This window comes from Psittacula echo, assembly GCF_963264785.1.
Source record: "Psittacula echo genome assembly, chromosome: Z".
Lineage (NCBI taxonomy): Eukaryota > Metazoa > Chordata > Aves > Psittaciformes > Psittacidae > Psittacula > Psittacula echo.
This window is the reverse complement of record NC_137742.1, coordinates 86,906,225-86,929,232: the sequence shown is the minus strand read 5'-3', so window position 1 is coordinate 86,929,232 and position 23,008 is coordinate 86,906,225. Positions and strand designations below refer to the sequence as shown.

The following is a 23,008-nucleotide window of genomic DNA, read 5'->3' as shown; positions in this document are numbered from 1 at the left end:
AAACAAAACAAAGCAAACAAACCAACCAAAACAAAAAAAAAAAACCAACAACAAACTAAAAAAAAAAAAAAAAGAAAAAAAAAGAAAGAAAAAGATAATAGGAATCAGAGACAGACTGGTTAAAAAAAAAAAAAAAGTTAGTATACTACACTCTCCTTATAGCTGTTGTTTTCTTCTTCGTCCATGCTATTTCTTTCAGTACTACCTGCTATGTTGAAAGGAATATGGGACTGTCTTTGTCCCTCACAGACTGTACACAGATTTAAACAGGACACCAAACAGAAAGACACTGATTTCCATTTCATTTCTGTATCTCCTAGAGTAAGCATTCAAGGATCAGTCTGAAAAGGCATATGCAAAGCAACCTAGGGTAAAAAAAAAAAAAAAATAAAAAATCTATTGCTAAAACCAAAATTAAACTAAGAAAGTATATTTAGATGTGACACAAATGGGGAAAAAAATAGAGGGAGGGAAGAGAAGGCTGAAAGCTAAAAAGAAAAAATAATTTTATGTGTATATATATATATATCTCCATCACCCTTGGAAGGGAAAACATCACAGGCAAAATGGCATTTTCAGGATTGTAGTTGCAATTCTAACCCAAACTACCAATAAACTCTGTTCCTAAGAGAAGAAATCGATTTCTCAGACTTTGGAAAAAAGTTTAGATACTGTAAGCGTGCAACACAGAATCTGACCTAATGACCAGGTAGCTAACCTTTGGCACAAGAGTGAGGAGAAACAACCTAACGTGGCTTTGCCATTATCGCTTGCACCCCAAGCATGCTGATACAAGCACTGGCCACCACCTGAATGCTCTGTGGAACAGACAGTGAAATATGTAATACCTGTTCCCAAAAATACAGCTTGAAGGTGGTGCCACTTAGTCTCTTGCTTCAAGCGTGGAAGGCAACAGAAGAAACAGTAACCATTAATTTACTACACTCAGTTCCACAGATGCTTTCACTACACAAGTAACATTCCCAGGTGGGAGATAAATTTAGCAATAAAGCAAACAAAACAGATACTCTATTACAAGTGCATGGTAAGAGCATATAATAACATCTATATTGCCAAATGACTTCAAATACCAGTGAGTGGGCATTCATCCTCTACCACATTCTCTTTCCCTTCCTTAGTCAGAATGTGCAATGCCCGGAGCTGGCATACAGACATGGGGTATCCCTTTCAGACTATGAAGGGTCAGATTTCAAAAGGAACCCATAGGAAACAGAATACTTCTTTGTTCAAGCATGCAATTTGGAAAAAACCAAAAAAACCCTAATCCCTAAAAACTAAGTAACAATGAAGCCTGCTGTCCTGATACAAGAGAAATGTTGCTAATGCCTTTGGAATTAAGCCATCCATCCACTCCCCTTCACTTCCTTATTACTCTTTTAAGCACAAGCCACCCTTTTTCCCCGTCAACAATAAGCCTTGAATTCTGGGTTTCTGAAGACTTGGAGGATTAATATATTGCAAAAGCTCTTTTTAGCTGCAGATAAAAAGCACCTAAGCCCAGTACAGGTTTAAGGAACAGTATTTTAAACTCCACCTACAAAAAAACACAAACATGTACACAAAGAAGTCCCTTCATTTCCATCCTAGATTTTTGAGCACATTCAGGAGGCTTTAAGTAATGCTCAGATGATGAGCATTGCCCCTAAATCTTAGTCTTCTCCTAGTTTATTTTTTTACTAGTTGAAGCACTACCATAATTACACACAACTTACCTAAATAGGAAGTCTGCTTTCTAAGAACTAATCCACACAGACTTTTTTAGGCAGACATGAGTTCACCTTACATGCCAAACTCCAAAAAAGTAGCCTACTATTACTAAATGCATGCTGAATGCTAGCTAAGATGACAGCTGTGAATTAGCTTTTGGTCAGCTAAGACCATGGCACCTACTTGTACATAAACCTAACAGTTGTCAGAATACCAACTCTGTCAGTGTTGGCAATAAATCTGCATTCTCATAATCAGTAAAAAAAGAGAAAAAAAAAATAAAATCAGCTCATTCTTTGGAGACTAGAAACATTTCTCATTGATTCATCTAAAGGTTGAAAAGTAAAATCCATGGAGGATTTAGCCTGTCAATAAAGAGAATGACATTTTAGCAAAGCATTTCATTCTGATTTGTACAAACAACTACATGTAAATCCATCACTCAGCTACACCTGATCCTTATTTAATTTCTCTCATTGTTCCTACATCTGTAGAGTGATGGCCCAAAGTAGCAGAGCAGTGTGTTGCACGTAATTACTATTTTTGCACCAATTCTTCCTCAAACTTTTCCCCATAGGATCTGAAATATTAATTATTTTTCTTAATTCTAGAAGGGTCTCTTCACAATCACTTTTTTTTTTTTTTTTTTTTTTAATTATAATGGAAGTTTCCTGTAAGCATCCACAAATCCCTTACTTTAACATAATGCCCATAATGCTGAGTCACTTGTACTCAGTACCTGTCAGAGCTATGACTGTCATCCCACTGTGCTATCCAAACTGTATGATGGGTTTGTTGTTGTGGTGGTTTTGGGTTTGTTGTTAAGTATCTTTTATCTATGTATCCGGTATAAGATTGGAGTCAAATCAATAGCCCTATTGCATTACAGTACAACTAAAAAGCAGTTTAACATGAATTACTAACTGAATCAGTGTACTAATATTAGCTGTTTTGAAGATTACAGTACGATACTATACAGGAAGATGATGGGAAAAATTAACATCTCCAAGATTTACTATTAAAATTCCTCACAGGTTTTTCAAGATTGTTTAATGCAAGATACAGTAAACACATGCAAGCTGGAAGGAATTCTCAACAATAAAAATAAGAAAGCAGAACTACAAGAAGAAATCAAACTGCTGAACCACTAAACAAGAGGTTTGATACAATTATATGAAAATTAAAATGCTGATCTACAGATTTTTATATTATTTATAAGAAGCATGTACTGATGTTGAGACCAGCTTTTTGAAGCCCATGATAAGCGAAGTCTATCTCTTAAGAGGCAGGTCTGGTATGAAAGGTGCTTTCACTCTGAGTAGCAACATGTGCATACATGCAATAAGCCCATCAAGACTGAAGGAAGAAAACAGAAGAGAATAAAGCAAGAATTGAAACTTCAAACCTGTTCCTTCCAGACAAGTACACAGAAAGACAAAAATCACCCTTCGATCTCAGCATCTCCAATCTGGTTCCCAGAATACCAACATTGAAGCCCACTGAATACCAACATCAATTAGTTATACAGAGATTAAAACCATGCCCAAAACACTCATGATTACTAGGAGCTCACTTTACAAACGAGCAGGAGCATCATGCAATAAATCCTTGGCAGCAAAAGAAAATGAAAAAATTATGTGATGAGATAGGAAGGGAAAAAAAAAAATAAAAAAAAAAAATCAGCTATTGCTCCAGAGCCATAATATTGCCCCAGTATAGTAAGTCACCACCTTTTTCTCCCCTAAAGGAATGAGCGAGTATAAAACTAGTATTACCACATGCGGGATTCCAAGAACAATGGAAAATAATTCCTTGGCTCCTTTCTAAGATACTGAACCCGATCTCATTTGGACAACATCTTCTAAAGAAATCAAAGAGGTGACCAATGTAATAACAGTAAATGATGATGACAAGAGGTTGCAGCAGAAGTATATAGTTTCCACCTTGTAGCAAAATTTCCATTCATTTGAAACACTGAATGGTGCAATACAAACACTGTGAACTGCTCTCCAAAAGCAGAAACAAGGAAAATGGAAAACTCAGCACAAGACCCAAAGTCCACATTCACCAAACTGAAGATCTAATAGAAGATAGAGCTACTAGACATTGTCACTGAACTGTTCCATGCAAGGGCAGATTCAGGTCACATTTTTCAATGCTGCACTTACAGTTCTGGCTGAATTTCAATTCAGAAAATAGGCTTCTCCACTTTAGGTTTTAATACAACCACCATTCATCCACCAAAATGCCCAGTAAGTTAAAACAAGACAAAACCAAAAAGTAAAATATCAATGGCTAAGCAACAGATGAATGATTACTACTGTTTGGCTGGAAACAATGAAAGCCACACGTAAATTGCATTTGGTTTGAGCTCCGGAAGTATCCGTTGAAGAAAAAGCTCTGAAATACAACATTTTGTTTCTTTTTAATTACTATCAAAATTCAACGCACTTTTCATAAGCTAACTTTCAAAATTTTCCACTGAAAAACCAAGTATGTGAAACTATATTCAAATACAAATGTACCATTTGAAAAGAAGCCATAACAGGCAGAGCACTGCATCTTCCAAAACTCAAACATGCATGTCTAATCATTGGTTCTCAATCTACCTTCATTTACATAGCAGACATCTTGCTCTACTAATTAAAGACTTTGTTCAGTAAGAATCTTAAAGAAAAGACATATCATGCCTGAATGTTTCACAGTAACTCCTGCCATGCATTAAAAAGAACTCATCTGCATCTTAGGCTTTAGCAATATCACTGTTACACAACTTACAGAATTCTGAAGGACAAACATGCAAAAATAGTCTTTTTTTCCACACACATCCCTTGAATAGGTCATTTGAGACCCACCATGTTAAGTCAGGGCTTCAGCAGTAGTACCAACAGGGTATTTCTGCTATTTGTGCAACTGCTCTTATGTACAGAAATTAAACACTCACCAAAATATAACCATATTCAATTATCTTCCCTTTTAGCAAATATGTGATGACAAAACAAAGGTATAGGTAACAATATCCTCTGAGAAAAAAGGCAGAAGACATGGAAGGACCCATTCCATGAATTTAAACAAGTGCTGCTGGAAAAAAACATTTGTACATGGTGCTCTGCTTTCTTGCTTTTTTTTTTTTTTTTTTATTTGTTTTGTTTTAAATGTTCCTCAAGTTTCTATGTGTTTGCTCACTGACAGAGCACTGAATCAGCACATAGTGACTGAAGTTACCTACAGCACACAGAACATTTACTATCAGTAGAAAATGGTCTGATGAATACAGTTTTCCTTTAGGTTTCAATGTAATGCAGTCTTAATGGAAAATGTTCCTGCCTGTAACCTAAATAATTAGTCCTTGAAAGAGTGTCTGACAGAGGTGTCTGTCCCTCTCCTTTTGCAAACAAGTCACCACACATATGCCACAGCCTTTTGTACTGAAAGTTTGCCCCCAGTAGGCTTTAACACCCAAGTATTGAAGGTCAAACACTGCCCCTGCATAGGTCTTTCACCAAAAATAGGCCAGAACTGAAAGCTCTTGGCAACCCCCACTTTCCTCTGACAGCCTCACTCACTCTGGGGCTTTGTGCCTTCTGCCTCTCTAAGCTCAAGCCCTAACCCTTAGACACCAAATTACTGCTGTCAAATTAGTATATGTTTATTACATAAGAAATAAGGCAAATTGTGTATTAGACGTCGGTCTGCCTGTTAAATATACAACATTGACCTTTCACACTTATTCAGTAGTTTCCAACAACACCCACTTGCTCAGTTTGATCCCCACTGATTGTCATTCGGGGGTCCAAATACCATACCAAGGAGAGGGGCTGCATACTGACCTGGTACCCCTGGAAGAAACTGAGTATCTCCTTTATTCCTGTATTATATGGCAAGCCCTGCATACGGACTAATGCTCCAGGCTGGGGCAGAATCGGAGTGTGGGTGGCAGTGGCAGCAGCAGCTACAGCTCCTGGAGGAGCTGTAAGATACCCCACTGTGGTGGGGGATACTGGAGGACTGAAAGAGAAAGAGGCAAAATAGTTATGAAAACTAAAACCTGGTTTTATCACTTGAAATAGGCAAAGATGAAAATGAAAATTTAAATAAGCCCAAAACCCACAGTAATCCTAGCAGCCCTGATGTGGACTTTCAAAATTTCTCTTCAGCATCTGATAATTTATTTTCAGATAAGAGAGGGAAAGGAACATAGCTAACATTTGTAGTTGAAGGCAAAGAGTGGCATTTGTTAGTTCACAGGGGAGAAGAAAAATGGTAGCTGCTGGTGATTTGTTCTAAGCTTGTTCATAAAACCATGAGGAAAAAGAAAGTGGGGAAAAGAGAGAAAGTCATAGTATAAAAAGGAGACAAGGGCGCAAAACTGGGACTTCTGAGCCACAAACCATTGAACAAAGCAGCAACTCTGGTCAGGGCCCTCCTAGCAATTTGCCAGATGCTTGGGCTAGTAAATGTCAGAAGCCTAAGAGCTATCAATGAGCAAGCTACTTCCAGACTTCAGTGAGCAATGTTGATACCATCTGTGGGTAGGGAGAAAGGGGAGATCTTCTGCTCTGCTTACACATGTAAAGTGTTCTTTGGTGTCACTGATATAAGAAATCAAACCTAGTACACACCTATGATGAGTCTTCCAGTATGGAAACAGTATTTTAAGTACAAGAACAAACTTGACGGTAGAGACATGTATTGACACAGCCTCTCATCTGTCCAAGAAATAGAACCACCTTGATGACATTGCCCCGGTGCCAAAAACATGGTTAAATATTAGACCAACATTATCATGAAACTCAAACAGAACCTACAGAAAAGTCAAACTTATTACAAGGCCACAGAGAATCAGGCAAAATGGCTACTGCCTCTGTTGACAAACGTCAAGTTCCCAGGACTATCTACACCAGAAAAACAAGTTTAAGAGCTGTTCACAGGTGACCACACACATTGCCTGCTCCACTGAGATGAAATGTGAGAAGAAGCAGCTAAGTCTAGGGGTTACCTGGGATAGTAAGTAGTGTAATTCATGTAAAGCTGAGCAGCCTGAGCTGGGTAGTAGGTAACAGTTTGAGGAGCAGCTGCTGAGGCTTGGGGAGTCCTGGTGGCTGGCAAAAGGGCTTGTGGCTGATAAATCGCTGCCTCTGCTGGGATCACAGCTGCTGCCTGGAAAGCAGCATAGGCTGGTGGAGAGAGACCTAAACACAAACGAGGACAGAGCAACAAAAAAGGATCAGAACAGAGATCTCTGCAATATGAAAGGAGTTATTCATCCCAATGTGATTAATACCATCTGGGTGTGAACACTTGTGCAAAGACTGCTCTATAGCCTCTCCCCTGGAGACCCCTGCTACATCATCATGAATGACAATGGGGACATTCAAAATAAGCAATTCCTAAGAGTTCACAACACCCTGGAGCTGAACAACCTTGTCCATATGTAAATGGAAAGTAGGGAACTGCAGAGTTATTAGAAGAAAGCATAAAGCCATGTGCATACAGAAAGCAGGCGTGCACACCAACACATCCTCTGTTCTTTTTAACAGAAGTTGTACTCTGTGGGACAAAAGTACCGTAAGATTAGCTACACATGGGCATCCATCCTTGTGTGTAAGCCTCTTGCAACTTCAAAAAGTAGTTTTTGGGATCTAGCAAATGGAAAAAATAATACCCCACTAGATCACTAGTCTAATGCATTTTCATGAACAAATACCCCATTTGTGTCAAAATATTAAGTTTGGCTTGGTGTGCAATCAAATTCTTATATATACTATATTCAGCAGTTTTTTACTATTTTGCAAATACATGTTGATATCTGCTTTGTTATTTGGTATTGAAATTAATTAGAATAGTACAGTAAAGTTCCATTATAGTGCCACAATAAGGCTCACTGTAATCTTAGATAAAAAAATAAAAAATATAAAAAAAAAATCAATCCAACTTCACCACTATGGTCTGTTAGTGTACCATCTCAGTGGGTGCTTTCCTTCAAAAGTAAGCCCAAAGAGTACCTTCTGAATACTCTAAGGCAAGACAGCAAGAGCACTCATCGGCAGCTAGAATCTAGAATTTCTCCCCATTTTAATAATCTCTTTAATTCCAAGTAGGTTACACTACAGGCAAGTCTACTGCAGAGCTCAGAAGAACAGTACACCCACAAAAAGCAAAGTGTGCAACAATTTCACTGGCAAGGCCTTACTGCCCCCTACTCATCACTGAAAATAAAATAAAAACTCCTCTGATCAGTCCCATTATTGACCAAAGAGAACAATTTCAACCTCAGCATGTACACAGATGGATGATTATTGATCACGGCAAAACCCAAGTCAAAAGGTGAAAGGCCACAAAGCTTCAGCACCTACCACATATCAGCCTTTAGCAGCAAAGAGCAGAAGAATTGGAGACTTACATGGTAACTTACATGGCGGTGGGGATAAGCCACTACGATTTAAAGTGCCTCCCATTAAAACAAAGTTCATCTCCTCTCCTGAACACTGGAATACTTCCACATAACGGTCCTTCATCACTTTTTTGTGACATTTTTGAGCTACCATATAGGCTTTATCAGCAGATTTCATTTGGATAAAAGCATCACCTGATGGTCGTCCCTATGGGATGGGGAAATAATCTGTTATTAAAACAGCCAGGACACAAGAAATGCAGAAAGAACAGAGATCAAATGTTTACTGAAAATCTGTATTGTTCTTTGTCATCTGGCACCAACCACTAATAACTCAACAATTATTTTTAGGAGCGGAAAGGCAAGACTCATATAATCAGCCAGTTAACACAACTCTACTTCCACCTTCTGCAGGGAGAGAGTAATTTAGCACAGAGACAAAGTTTGGAGGCCTCTAGTTCAAAAGATGTTCAAAGTAGGGCTAACTTTCAAGTTACATCAGGCCACTCATGGCCTTCTACATTTGAAATCTAGACATCTCCGGAGGCTAAGATTCCAGAGTATCTCTGGGAACCTGTTCTAGTACCTAAATAACTTCTATTTATGATAATTTTATTTTCTTTCCTTTTCACCTAATTGGAGTTTTCCTTGATGCAGGTTATAAACACTGTCTCTTATTCTGTAAGCTGTAGGAAGAGTCTGGCTTTGTCTTCCCTGTAACTGCTTTGTAGGTGATAGTACAAAAATATAAAGCTCCAGACATGACTTAGCAAGGTCCGTAACTACATCAGAAACTGATTTTCAGGTCTGATTTTCTGTGACCTGACAGACATTGCTGTATATGTAAAATACTTAAAACGTTAACAAAAAGCAAAACAAATACAGCAAATCTCTCATTTATTTTCTTTAGTACCTCAATATTTCTGTGACTAATGGAACTTATTTTTAATAAAAGACAACAGGGAAAACTATCCCTGTGATTATGTCATTAAAATATATCCAAAGCACAATTTTACATTATCAATTTTCTTTAAAGCCTGATAAGTGTCTAATCAAGTTAGAAGTTAGGAAACTTCATTTTCCCACAGCTACCACTGAGCAGAAACCATGAACCTGACAGAGCAGCTATGCTATCAAAGACACCTCTGTCTTGTGTATTACCTGCACTTGCCTGAAATGCAAGGGACTATTTAAGACAGCCTCCAGGATAAAGCTATTCTTAAAGAACCAACTTCATCCTCCCCAATCTGATGCATATATATAGGAAGAAAAGCGTGTATGTAAAAGTGGAAGAGAAATGAGGAAAAGTCACAAACAACAGTATTTTCTCAAGGTTACAGAAGACAAAGCACAACCAGTAACAGGTAAGCTATCCTGACTACTAGCCCTGTTCAGTAACAGGAAAGTTAGCCCTCCTGTGTAAAATCTTGTTACCTGTTGATTGAAGACCATGTGAATTCCATGGGGCTTGATATCCCCTGTGGCGTCTCCCATGAATTCCAGGATGTCATCGATGCCAGCAGTGTAGGGAAGACCTCTGAGCCGAACACAGTCACGTATGCTACCAGTGGGAATGGTGTATGGGGAGGGTATGACAGGAATGATGGGAGTTGGGAGAGTGGGAATAAGAGGTGTTGACATATATCGATTAAGTACCTGTTGGCAAAAAAGCACATAGATAGAGATTAACACATCATCTTGTTGAATACAAATCAATTCTCACAATACTGTTTCACATATTTAATTAAATCTACTTCCAACATCAGAGGGAAAAAAACCAAAATAAAACCAAACCTTCTCAAACCAAATGATTTCTGATTGTTTCCTTTTGGGCATCTAGTTTCAAAATCAGAAGGGGAGAGGGGAAGTCTAAGAAATTTAATTTGCTAAACCCTAATAACAGACCTTTCTAATCTCTAATAATAAGTTAAAAGCAGATTACATTTCATTTTAGAATACCCCAAAAAAGAACATCTGAAAATCATATTTGTTCTAATAAACCAGTATTGTCACATGCAGTTCTTACTTAAATTAGGGTAAATTAAAACCAGTCATTCTAGATGAACTGAGACCTTAAATAACTAACAAGTAAAAACAGTGGCTCTAATTAATTAATAAAACTTGACCAGTTAGTGAGAGTGCTTGGTTTTTTTAACTTGAGTGCTCATGTCCAAGTCTGAGGTAGGGAGGAAAAAATTAGTATTTAAAAACAGGGATAAAGAACTATAGGAGACCTTGATCTCAACATTTTATTTTCTCTTGACTCACTCCCAAATGACAAAGGGAACATAACATGCTGTTGGGATGTAATGCTGAAAATCATTATTTAAGGATTACCAAAAATAAAGAAAAGAGATTTCACTCTTTTGAAAGAGATACTAAACAAGAGGTTTACTTTTGTCAGTACTGATTCAGTCTAGGGAGGCTGTCTCAACAGAAGCCTTTTTTCAGGAATTTACTTGTAGCACATTTCAGGCCAGAAATTGTCTCTCTTATTTGCAAATAGACTATTGTAATTACTTTGTATTAACACTAAATAGCTGGGAGCTGGCTTTACCCCTTGTAATTACTCAAACAAGGAGCCTGCAATTCCCTAAAAATCATCTCTTGCTTAAGCAGGAGAAAAAAAAAAAAAAACAAACCAAACCAAAACTGTCATAGAGGAAGAAGTAATGGTAGAATAGAAGCTTTATCCTGGTCTTCATAACAACAATGAGAGCAGACTTGGTCACTGTGGCAGAAAAATGCATCATGGGATGGTTTTCACAGGCTTGAGTTGCTGATGCCAATACAAAATGGTTGTACCAGTTTAAGAAGGTGATGACAGGAACTGGTGAAGGACAAAAGTGAAATATATTATCTTAGTAAAACAGGTATTTCACTTCCTTTCACCAAAAGTCAGATACATCCTGGTAAGTCTTTGTTACCAACAAAGCAGTTGGAGGAAAAGCTGATTTAATGCATCCAGATTTGAATTTAATGTTAGAAATTCTGTATAGAGATGAGAATTTAAAGACAACACTGCAGATTTTCGAGAAGCATTACTACAGTGCTATCAATCTAGTATGTTTTTAGAATTATTTGTGTAATTTCAGTCAACCTTGAAGAAGTAGAAGAAAACTATCCCATCGTTTTTACTTCAGAATCTGAGGGATCTTAAAAAAAAAAAAACCCACACAAAAAAAGTGGCAGTAAAAAAGCAAACAGCAAAACCCAAGAACAATGCTGTGTAATTTTCCACAGCAATCAGGAAGCACATACTGCCCTTTCTAGAACTTGACATCCTTAATGTAATAGACTTTCATGGTTGTCTACAACGTATTTACGTTCAAGTGTTAGAAGAAAAGCTCTAACTGTTAAGTTTCAAGTCTCACTGCCAATAGCTACAACCTGTTGGACTTCTGCCGCCGTGCTCCTGAAAAGTTCAATGTAACGTTTTCCAAGTATTTCTTTGTGCTTTTTAAGTGCATTCTGTGCATATTCTTCACAGGAAAATAACACAAATGCATCTCCTGTGGGCCTGCCATCTGGGTATTTAACAAAGAGAAGTCCCTCTTTCCCTCCTGTGACTGGACACTCTGGCCCCAGGAACCCTAAGACATCCTCCTGAGTAGCAGTGAAGGGAAGGCCTCTCATCCGGATGATAACTTGATTCTCCTTAGATAAGAACTGGGCCACTTCATTGGAGGTGCCTGGTAGAAAGATAACAACATATGCTCAGTCAATTCCATAGGCTGCAGAAGCAGCAAAGCATTAAGGAGAAAAAAACAGGAGATGAATAGCTAGCAACAAACCCACAGAAGGCCTGAGACAATACTAACATCCAGCAATCTATTTTGAAATGAAAATCCCTTACCCTGAATGTATCTCATATTTTAATGAAATTGGAACAAAGATGGGGTGAGTGTGAACTTACACAAGACACACAGATGCTTCTACTGCAAAGGCTCATGTTCCTCCCTAACAGCAAGATCCGGCTGTGAACATCACAGCTCAAATGCTCACAACTCAAATTCAACCATGTGGAACAAGAACTTGACACGGTCAAGTATTCTTGGAAGGCAAAACAGGGAAAGCTACTTTATTATCTACTTGTGTCCTCAGCCAAGGGGGGGAAAAATAATAAAAAAAACCCCATAACTAGTACTATACTCCTATGAACTTAAGTAATCACACTGAACTCCAGCATCACTTACCTCCTGCAATTTTTAAGAATTCTTCCCCAGTTGCTTTGTAAACCTTAAAGAGAAAGAGATTTTAAAAAACTCACAGAAAAATTACAGCATTCAACTCCAAAACACACTCTTCCACATGTCAGAGAATTCTATTTTGCCCAAAGTACCAAAATGCAAGTGCAGTTTTTTCTCATTTAAAACTGTAGTCTAAAATATCCAGTTTGCTCCCCAGAGATTTATTTCAGGTCACTGCTTCTTACCTCAATGTATCTGCTACCCATGTGATGCTTATGTCTTTCCAGTGCAAGATCTCTCTGCTCAGAATTGACAAATCGAACTAATGCCTCCCCATTTCTCCTTCCTTGAGCATTCAGACAAAGAGCCACACCACCTCTGGAAGGTAAAGCCAACAAAAATAAACTTAGTCTGAATTTTTAATACATTTAATAAAAATTGTGTAAGAATAGTAGGGAAATCAGATTTTGACATGGAGTTTAAAGATTACAAAAGAAAACGCTACTACACATGATTTAATTTCATTTTTAATGTAACACAATTATACTGCAGAATCCCCTTCAGTGAGATCCTGGATCTCATGCTGTTCATCACTTTCTCAGCTTCCATGCAGATGTAAATTTGCAGGACCCTCCTATCATCTCATAAATGCAGATTTGAATTTCCTTATACCTCTAGATAGAAGAAAAATAGGCTCTCTCAGTGTTAAGAAACTGGAATATATATTAATTGACAGGTATGCTAAATTAAACTCACTCTCTCTATATAACATATAAATATAAATACACACACACAGAGAAAGGTGTACACACATCAGTCATATGAAAATTTCTTCCGAACAGCACTTGAATGTTTCTGAATCCAGCCTGTTTAGGAAATATAGCAAGTATCGAAGAGTTGACACCAAATTCAATCTTCTTTTACATCTTGGACTCTACCTTAATTATTGCAGTAGAAGTTTCTCCCTTTCAGTACAAGCAAAAAAATGAAAGGATTTTGGTTTTCAACTAATAAGTCTCTTTTCTTGTCCACTTGACTCATAACTCTTTCTTGCACACCTAAGGCTGTTAAACCTGTTCAGTTATCATGACCATTGGTTTGTGAAGGGGCCTTGCTGGGGAAAGATAGAAGTGAGGGCTCTAGTGGGGGATGTGTGTTAAACAAATACTAAAAAAGCTTACTATAAAGACAAAGTGATAAAGCAAGACAAGTTCTTATTATCTTACTTGGCAATGTTGAGTCCTTTGAAAAACCGAGCAATATCTTGGTCTGAAGACTGCCATGGCAAACCCCTGGCACGTATTACTGTCTCACTGTTCACCGTTTCAGATTTACTACTGCACAGAAAGGAGAAAAAAGTCAAAGTAAGCTTTAATCTAGGTTTTCCTTAATTTAGCAGATTTCAATTTGTTAGTAATTTAGCTTGCTAATCTGTGTATTTGCTGTTAAGACTCTTCTAATTCTGTTAATCATTTTCATAAAGAAAGAAAAGATAACTGGGGTAATTCTTTTATATACAGAATGCCTAAGATATGCCACATTGTCAGCACATTGCAGTTTCTTAAAAAAAAAAAAAAAAAAAAAAAAGTAGGAAGACTATCTCAAAATGAAATAATAAGGAACTGGATTAATCTTATTTGGAAAAATCAAATAATAAATCATAGATTATTATAAAGGCACTCCTAATTATGAACACATAGAACATGTATTATTTATGCTTAAGATGTTCCATTCTCAAAGAACTAGTCTGTTTCTTCTCTCCCTAAATCCAACATGCAATACAAAGCATATTAGATCACTCTTCAGAAGTACCATGTAGTTCAGCAGTGTGCACTAGATATTACCCTGTTGACTTAGGGAAAGTTGACAAACATTTCTTCACCGCTGGGTAAGATAAGTCAGCCTCACTGCCATGCTAAACAGAAACTAAAGGACAAAGAGCACTTAACTTGCAGTGACTTTAAAGAGATGGACTAAAGTACAGCATTCAACATAAAAGCTGTAGTTTGTCTGCACTAGGAGGCTGAATACTCTGTTACTGTTAGCAGGGCTAACCTACTTTGACAGTGACGATGGTAAAATATCCATAAGTTTTCCTGGCTGAAGACAAGTTTCATCTTTGGTTGTAAACAACAATGACAAAGGTACTTACCAAGGACCTGTTTCATACTTGTGTTTCACATTTTCAGGCTCAGTAAATAAGTGACCTGCAACAAAACAGGAAGCTTAAATATAACCAGGGTCAGAGATTACTTAAGAATGACAGTACCACCACCAATTCCCCCCCCCAAAAAAAAAAAAAAAAAAAAAAAGAAAATAAAAAAAAAAGAAAATTCATAAGTCTGTATTAATAGTTCACTTACTACAACTTTCAGAGAGCATGGTGAAAATTATAGCCACCATGGTTTTCACTTGCCACACACCAAAGTCTTCCTCTGCTTCATCTGTTCCCAAGCCTAGATCTAAACAAGTGATTATAGAAAATAACAGACTTGCACAATCATTTGTAAACAAGCCATAAGGCTTTCCTGATATTAACACAGAACTGGTAATCAAATTTACTGGTCTTAGCTGAGACATGTGACCATTAAATGTGTTACTCTGCTCATAAACCAGTTCATATTCACTTTAATGGTCAACAGTCTAAAAACTACTGATAGCTTTCATCATTTCAGCATTAACAGTAAAAAAAAATAAAGTAAAAAATAAAAGGCTGAGTAAGTTCCTTTCACTTCAAACACAACTGAACTTTAACCACATTCAGCTGGGCCACAGCAATCCTCCTACAATTTAGATGTAAGGTTTTTAAACTTGTTTTATTGTTGCTGGTTTGGATTTTGGGGCTTTTTTTTAAGCATCATGCAAGAGAACTATTACTATCTGCAAACAGTAGAAGCTTACAGGCAACTGGTACTGAAAAGGCCCACTGATAGCTAGGCCCCTCTTTTAAGATCAAGTATCAGTGTAAGCAATTTTTTTCCTTGGTAGATTTACCAAATATGTTTTCAAACTCAGTGTTAGACTCAAATTGAAAACAAAAATGTATTACAAGAAGAGCTGCTCCTCCCAACCTACACTTAAGTGAACATCCTTCTATTTTATCTGTCAATTTTTAAAACCCACACCTTGGATTAGAAGAATAAAACCTGTGATGATCACAGAGATAAAAACCTAAGGATGCAGAATTGATTCTAGCATAGAAGCTGAAACAAAAGGATACATTCTGCCATGGTCTTGATAGTCTGATCTTTCACGGCGGCTGAACTAGGGTAGCAAGTGTGAAATTCTTTGCGCAGATCATAAAAGGAATAGAAGCAGTCTGACAGCACGAAGTTCTACAAGGAAGGCAAAAAGCTTGTTTTGTACACACCATTCCTTTAAATTCTGATTAATGTTTTTGGACTGAATGAGGCAGTGTTAAAAATCACATAGTTGCATGTCACCACCTTATCTATGATAGACCAGTTTAGTTCCTTTGAGACACAGTTCAAATTCCATAGCCTGACAGAATTAGAGCTCTAGATGAGCAAACCCAAAAAGCTTCTCAGAGGCAGACCTGTGCAAAACAGCTGGACAAGACAGCTAGGGGAAAAAAAAAAAAAAAAAAAAAAAAAAAAAATCTACATTGTCCTGTTTTATTACCACTCCTATTTAGGATACTGTTTTTTCTCTTTTGTGGCTACCCTGAAAGACAATATTGAACTGAAACATAACAGTGTACAAAATATCTTCCAGCAAGTTAAAGACATTTCTTCATTACTGTCCTATACTGGATAAGAACTTTAATTATCTGTTTTATCTATTATTAATTAAAAATACTTAACATTGTTAAGCAAACTTCCAAACAGCACTTCACACCAACTTAGCTTGTTTTTCAAGGAATAAACCAGATAATTCTGGCTTACTTCACTACTTTCTCACTCTCCAACTATTTTACTACATAGAAGTTTGACTTCAGTCTAGTCAAACAGCATTCACCTTTGTAAATAAAGAATTAAGAAAAGTCACAAGGTAATGCTTCTTATAACAGTAGGAAAAGCAAGAGCCAAGGTCTGAGGCTTATTAACATTTCTGGAGGGAGAAATACACTTTTGCAAGTGAAAAAGTGTTGTAGGAGGGAAAAAAAGAAAAAAGAGAAAGAAATGCTCTAATAAGAGCTCAACTCCTAATCAGATCCATTCCTTAATCTGGTATGGACAATTATTTCTTCCACAGCATTACAATGTTAGTTTTGTTTTAGTTTGATTCAATAGAGAAGTACAAACATTTACCCACAAAACCCAGTACTATCATGTTTGAATGTTAAATATCATTCCTTTTTCTTTACTTGCTTCATCCCTACACAAACAGGTGCTTTCCATAAAAAGTCAGTGTTACATTCTAATATAACATGAATACCAAATGAATATTTGTAGAAACTCAGTGTGAGACAACACCCTCAAATATATATAGAAAAAAAAACAACCAACCAACCAACCAAACAAAAAAAACCAAACAAAAAAAACCCCCACAACTGGTCAGTCAAATCCTTCCATGTCAGCAGCTCCCATTCCTGTGGGGTTCACGCAGACCGCGCCAAGCAAGTTAACCCATGAGCCACCACCCTGCACAAAGGCAAGGTTCTTCTCCTTGTGCAAGGCAGTCTGCTCTAAGCCCTTGCAGGAACGTAGAAACTCCTGCTTCATGTGGGAGTAGCAAATAAGCTGTAGTAATACTTCCCACTGAATAAACACGGATGGGGAACCACTGCCATTCTCCAGGGCAAGTCATTGCCTGTGTTTACTCTATACAGGACACTGACACATGGCTCCTACCAATTTCAGATCTTGGTAGAAACCCATGGATCCACACAGAACCTGTGGATTCACTCAAGCCTAAACAAGGCAGTAGCTCTCCATCACCATTGCTGAGGTTAACCCCGTACCTTTGCTTCCATTTTCCAAGACCCAAAATTCAAAGTACTTGTATTGTTCCTGTCTCTATCCTCTTTCCTAATTTTCCTCTTTCTTACGCTCATTGGGAGTCCTCAATACTGTAGTACTGTAGCTTGCTTCTAAGAGTAAATGCCAAGAACTACTTCTCTACTACTCATGTCTGAGACAGGGTGGGGATCATCTTAAATATTCTTGGAACACCACAGTTCTCAAGGTTGAATTGTGTTGCTCATAAGTTATCTTCTTTGATGTCCTTAAAACACAGTACTGCCCTTCTACAGCAGTTCTCATCTCATACCTTCTTAGAAGTTTCTGGGTGGAGGACCTGTCGAATGAGTAACTGGCCATCACTGCAGAGTGTGTAATTGCTCCTTCCAAGTACTTTCAAATCACTGGATACCAGCTGACTAAACTGAAAAATAAAGCAATAAAATTTATTGTACTGACTGATACAGATAATTCCATAAACTGAGCACTTAGCAGTACTAAAACACTTTTTTTAAAGAAAATAAAATAATTCAGCACACTTCTTGGTTTTTCCCCTCCAAAAGCTGTTGCAAACATGCTAAAGAGCAAAAGGGGACTCCTGAAAAAGGTAGGCAAATAAACTATATGCATTTGTGGAATAGAAAATAAGAACAGCAACAGTATGGTAAAAAGAACCATTAGGACAATATGGCAGAATTACAAGCTCATATGAAAAGTCATGCTATTATACTGGCAATGTTCAACTCTGAACTAACGATAATAAAAGCTATGAAATATTTCAAAGAAAAAAAATCTTCAAGATCAATTACGATACTGATTTTGCAATAGCCACCCATCAGCATCTATTAAAATTTTGAAAGTTATATGCTAAGAAAATCCAAACAAATGCGGTCTGATACTTTCAAAAGTAAAATTATTATCAAGTTGGATCCAAACCAATGAAAGTTGTTGGTGGAGAGCAGTGTTACAAACACTAGCTAATAGCTAGTAACTATCCTATTTCCTACTTGTAGAATGGATAACTCCCAATAGTTAATTCTCAAGAGGAAAGGACTCAATTTCTCGTGTTCAGTGTTATTTTCCATCCTTTTATTACTCCATGCTAGAGTCAAATTCCTCGCCATAATTGAATCAGTAAGTAGTAGCTTGTTAGCTAACTTTCCAGGGGACAGATATAATTATTCAAAGCTTCCCTCTTGATGCAACTCACTCCAAGGAAAGCCTCACCTCACAAAGCAAGCAGTAATTAACTTCATGATGCAGAAGCCACCCACTGCTCTCGGCAGTAGTTTGCAACTCCAAAACAACCATCCCCAAAACCAAATTACAAGTTGACTTGAAACTCAGACAATATCTTTATGCTGTCTTTTAACCCGTATTGAGGTAAAGAGGGTTGGTTTGATTCATCATCAACACTTTACATAGTTACGTTCTCTGCCTAGAAAAGAGTATGTACCAATATCTGATCCCTTGGCTACACTGTATTTCACTGTGTGAACAAATGTTACAAGATTAGTGTCCCAAAGGTAAGGCTCCTCAAGGGGGAAATCGTGTATTGAACATGAGAAGCAGAGACATCACTACCCACGCTTTATTTCAAAGCAATGTCTCAAACACAGTTCAGGCCCCTTTCTAGGCTTGGACAGCAAACCAGTGTTCCACTGCCATTAGAGTTCAGAAATGCTGTAGTAGTGGCTACTACATACCGAGACAGAAAACTGAGGCGCAGAGCAGGGTAAGGAGAGACACTTACATAAGCATCTTGTGCAAGTTGCTTAATTTGCAGATAAAAAAAATATAGATGTAGACAGAAATCTATAAACCAAAGTTATTTTATATGAAGCAGAAGATAATTTAAACCTTCATAAGCGTGAAATATCCTTCCAAAAAAAGCCTCTACGCAATTCTTTGGTTCTGTGTGCTTTGGTAGTATGCAAACACTAAAATCAACTAACCAGTCCAAACTCTTGCAGATTCAGAAAGCCAGTTTCCTTCTGACTGCTAGGTTCAGGTCGCGTTCCTACCGCAAGTTGAAGTCTTGAAGAACCTGAGGCTATATGGCAAGTCTTTGTTTAAGGGTAGCTGAAAGTCAGAAAATTGAGATTTAAGAGTGCTCAAAATACTTCTGCTGACGTGTAAACACCAGAAAAAAGATGAAAATTCCTGAAGACTCAAAAGGAACCACTTCAGAATTGCAGTTCTGGGGACTGACACCATCACAGACCAACAACAAATGAGAATGTGAACAAATATTCACACCACAAACATGAGAATTGCCTTCTTACTAAATACAGGACCATCTTACTTTCTGCTTTAACTTCTGGGCACAGTAAAGAGCAAATATTTGTAAAAAGGGATTGGAAATGGTGATAAGAATTAACCTCCAGAAGGGGTACAGGGATTCTTGCCAAAAGGAAGCCAAGTCTTACTGATGGAACAGTAATAAAACACTCCTCAAACCTTTAACTTTGTACCCTGTGCTTCTTGTTTCTGAAAGTGCACAGGAGCCTATATAAAGAGTGCAATTAGGGAGCTATTTTGATCAGCAACAAGAAGAAATCCAACACACACAATCTGAGGGAAGTAGCAAGTGTATGCAGGCACCTGCTTTAGAAATAAAACAGAAGAACTGTAGTTTTAGAAAGTCTTTCAGTTAGAAAACAAGAGGAGAAAAATGTTTGGACAAGGGAGAAAATGCTCAGGCCAAACGGTTTAAGTTATGTTAGTAAAAATCAGTTTTGTTGCACTGAAATAGTCACATTTTTTTCAGATGGTGTATCCCACACAATGTACAGCTGAAAAGACTGATAGACAGCACAGCTATTTTCAGAAGGCCCACAGAAGATACCAAGAAGAGTGAAATGCTGCATAAGGATACCAATAAGCCAAATATTCCAAGTGTACTATGGTTTAAAGAAGGCACGAGAGGCAGCATTTGTTTTTATTTTTAACTGAGCCAAAGTATTTGCACTGCATATTTGTAAATGTCAGTGATAACAATTAACATTGCAAACTCCTTTCCAGTGGAAAAATCACTACATCAAAACTATTCTCTACTTTTCTTAGTAGAGGCCAGCAGCTTACAGTTGCCACATGGTTGGCAGGCTCTGTTCAGTGCTTATTTAAAAACTTCTATTTTAAAACCCAGCCTTTTTCAAACTTAGGAGCTCCAGAAGAGGGCAAAAGGAGTGTGGGAAGAATAGTCAGAAGACATGAGCAACGCTTCCTATCCAAAACAGCTTAACTACCACATGGGTTAACTGAGGAGAGGAATGGGGCAGCAGAGTGTGAATGCGAAGATTCACCCAAAAGAAAAGCATGGGGCAAAATAGTGAGTAAAGCACCACCACATAGATGGCATATATTTGGGATTATCTTGAACTGGGTTCTTTCATCTACATGAGATATCTCTAAATTGTGGAAAAATTAAGTATGAGAAGCATAGCTGCTGTCATTACTATAGATTACACTGGACCTCAAAGTCTCTCAGACAATAAACACTGCCTATTACATGTATCAAAAGGAGTTAAAGCAACCACTGCAGATATATTTCAGTGTGGGTTTATGAATGTAAGTTAAGCAATTCAGTGTTCCTGAGGAAAAGCCATCTTCAGCCTCCCTTTTCCCCGCTAGAAATTTCACGCAGCATCTCAAAAATCAGCCTCAAACCGGCACACACCCAAATGTAGCAAGCTAAGGACAAGTTAAGACCAGTGCCAGATTTACATTACATTTTTCTTCCTCACATGTTGAATAACCTGTCCACAACTCTGTCATTTCGTAAATTCCATCCACATCTCCTTCACTCCAGTAATAAAAAACATCTCAGCTATTTACGTCCTGTCATTCACCTTCATGCTGCCCTCCATAGTACTCCCCCAACTTTAGCATGCAAAGCTGCCCCAGCTTAAGACTTCCTCCACCAAGCTCACACGCCCTGCATCTCCCCTGTTAATCTACTCATTTCATAGCAACAGAGTTACAGCACGTTATTTACCACTGTTTGCATCTTGCAACCAGCCCTCATTTCAACTGCAAGAACCACCACATATCGGCATCACCCTCCACCTTTTATTGCTTATTCCAGCAGATCAGTCTTCCTAGGAGAGTTTTGATGAATCATTCCATATTTAAAGGAATGTATTCAATAATTTAATACTGAGATTAAAAATTGAAGAGAGAGAAGAGGAAGAATCAAACAACCTGCTCTGTACATTTACTTCCATGAAACTCAAAACAGTTCTTGGAGAAGAAGTGGTGAGAGGGAAGGACAGAGTTTGAGCACCAGTTTGAAAAACTGGCTGAACAGGATTTTGGTGGTGTAGCTGAGAGTACAAAGAGAATGAAGAGACAAGTTTCGCCAGCAGCAAAGCTGGATGACAGCCAGCACAAGCTGATGTGTTGTCTGCAAATGAATCCCAAGTGGCTGAAGTGATACAGCCCCCTTTGAGTTGCCTTAACTACAACTGAGCAAAGCTGTGGATCTTAGAGAAACAAGATGATTTCGCATTAAGCTCTTTATATAGTTATGATGCACAAAGCACTAAAATAAACCTCTGGCTATTTGGATATTTCCATTTCCTAAATAAGAATAGCTTGCATCATTGAGAAAGGCCACTGCATCTGTGCTGTATCTGTGCATAGCTTCATAATGAAATACTAAGATAATCCAGTTACAGAATGCACCCACACTGTCAACTGAACCATTTCTAGAACACCAACATGCTCTGGGGGATAGTTTCTTTGATTCACCTCTGAAAAGTAACAGAAAATCTGGCTGCTGCTTTCTCAGACCTCCAGCAGCTCCTAGTGTGTCTTCAAAATGGAATCCTTTTCTTTATCAGTGCACAAAGCTTCTCTGTGTTGCCTCTTTTAGCCTTACTGACCTACCGCAGCTAATAGCACAAGACAAGACAAATTATTCACATAACTTCAGAATTAAAGGCATCCTTGCAATATAACCAGGTCTGTGATGTTATGGTAAAGCATAATGTAAAAATCCAGAAAGAAACTTAGCTTGTAGTCCACATTTCAGGTAAACATACATCTATTCTGGAATAGAAAGATACAAGTTATTAATAAATAATCTTTGAAAAAAGGATGGTCCTCACAGCATGGGGACCTGATTTCTAATCAATGGTATTGACAAGTATGTTACTAAATTGCCAAGAGATAACAACTTAATGATTACACATGAATACATGATTAAGTTTCTGCCATATTAGCATACAAAAACCTGCTCGTTTTGACTTCTATGCCATCTTTACACCTAGGTGGGAGGACAAATCACACCTGTTTCAGTCAAAAATTAAGACATAAGACAGACAAACGATACTTGACTTGAAATAAAGAAAACATGTCAGATGTATATGATCATGCTTAGCATTCTAGATAAGCATTTTGAAAAGAAAATGAACAAAAAACACCAGATCAAAAGACAACCTTATTCAGAGATGACATCTTTTGGTTATTATTAAAATGAAAACTTTCAGGGATAACTTAGAAGAAAAGTTATTTCGGCTCACCTGGGCTTGCATATTCAAATGTATTCCCCTGATCTTAAAGGATCTCTTATTATTAATAATACGTAACTGCCCTAGAGAAAGTGAAAATATAACTCTACATATCTGTAAAATACATTGTTTGAGACTAAGATTTATCTGAGTCACATAAATGTGAGCTCAAACCTGAAAAATTAGCTACGTGTGATCATTTTGTTTCATAAATTTCCACTCTGACCAGCACACAAGTCCATGCAAAGCAGAAGCTAGATT

The 23,008-nt window shown here is 37.6% G+C and overlaps 1 protein-coding gene across 1 annotated transcript in view; it reads right to left on the bottom strand.

Moving 5' to 3' along the window:
* The window catches only part of ESRP2 (epithelial splicing regulatory protein 2), a 43,800-nt gene that overhangs the window by 4,464 nt on the left and 16,328 nt on the right, over positions 1-23,008 (bottom strand). The window contains exons 3-14 of the mRNA XM_080636601.1: positions 17,545-17,658; positions 15,533-15,647; positions 14,676-14,774; positions 14,465-14,519; positions 13,539-13,649; positions 12,558-12,690; positions 12,319-12,361; positions 11,513-11,814; positions 9,557-9,778; positions 8,144-8,330; positions 6,728-6,920; positions 5,559-5,736 (exon numbers count right to left, since the gene is read on the bottom strand). Coding sequence (XP_080492727.1) covers positions 5,559-5,736; positions 6,728-6,920; positions 8,144-8,330; positions 9,557-9,778; positions 11,513-11,814; positions 12,319-12,361; positions 12,558-12,690; positions 13,539-13,649; positions 14,465-14,519; positions 14,676-14,774; positions 15,533-15,647; positions 17,545-17,658 — 1,752 coding nt within the window. The remainder of the gene's footprint in view (positions 1-5,558; positions 5,737-6,727; positions 6,921-8,143; positions 8,331-9,556; positions 9,779-11,512; positions 11,815-12,318; positions 12,362-12,557; positions 12,691-13,538; positions 13,650-14,464; positions 14,520-14,675; positions 14,775-15,532; positions 15,648-17,544; positions 17,659-23,008) is intronic.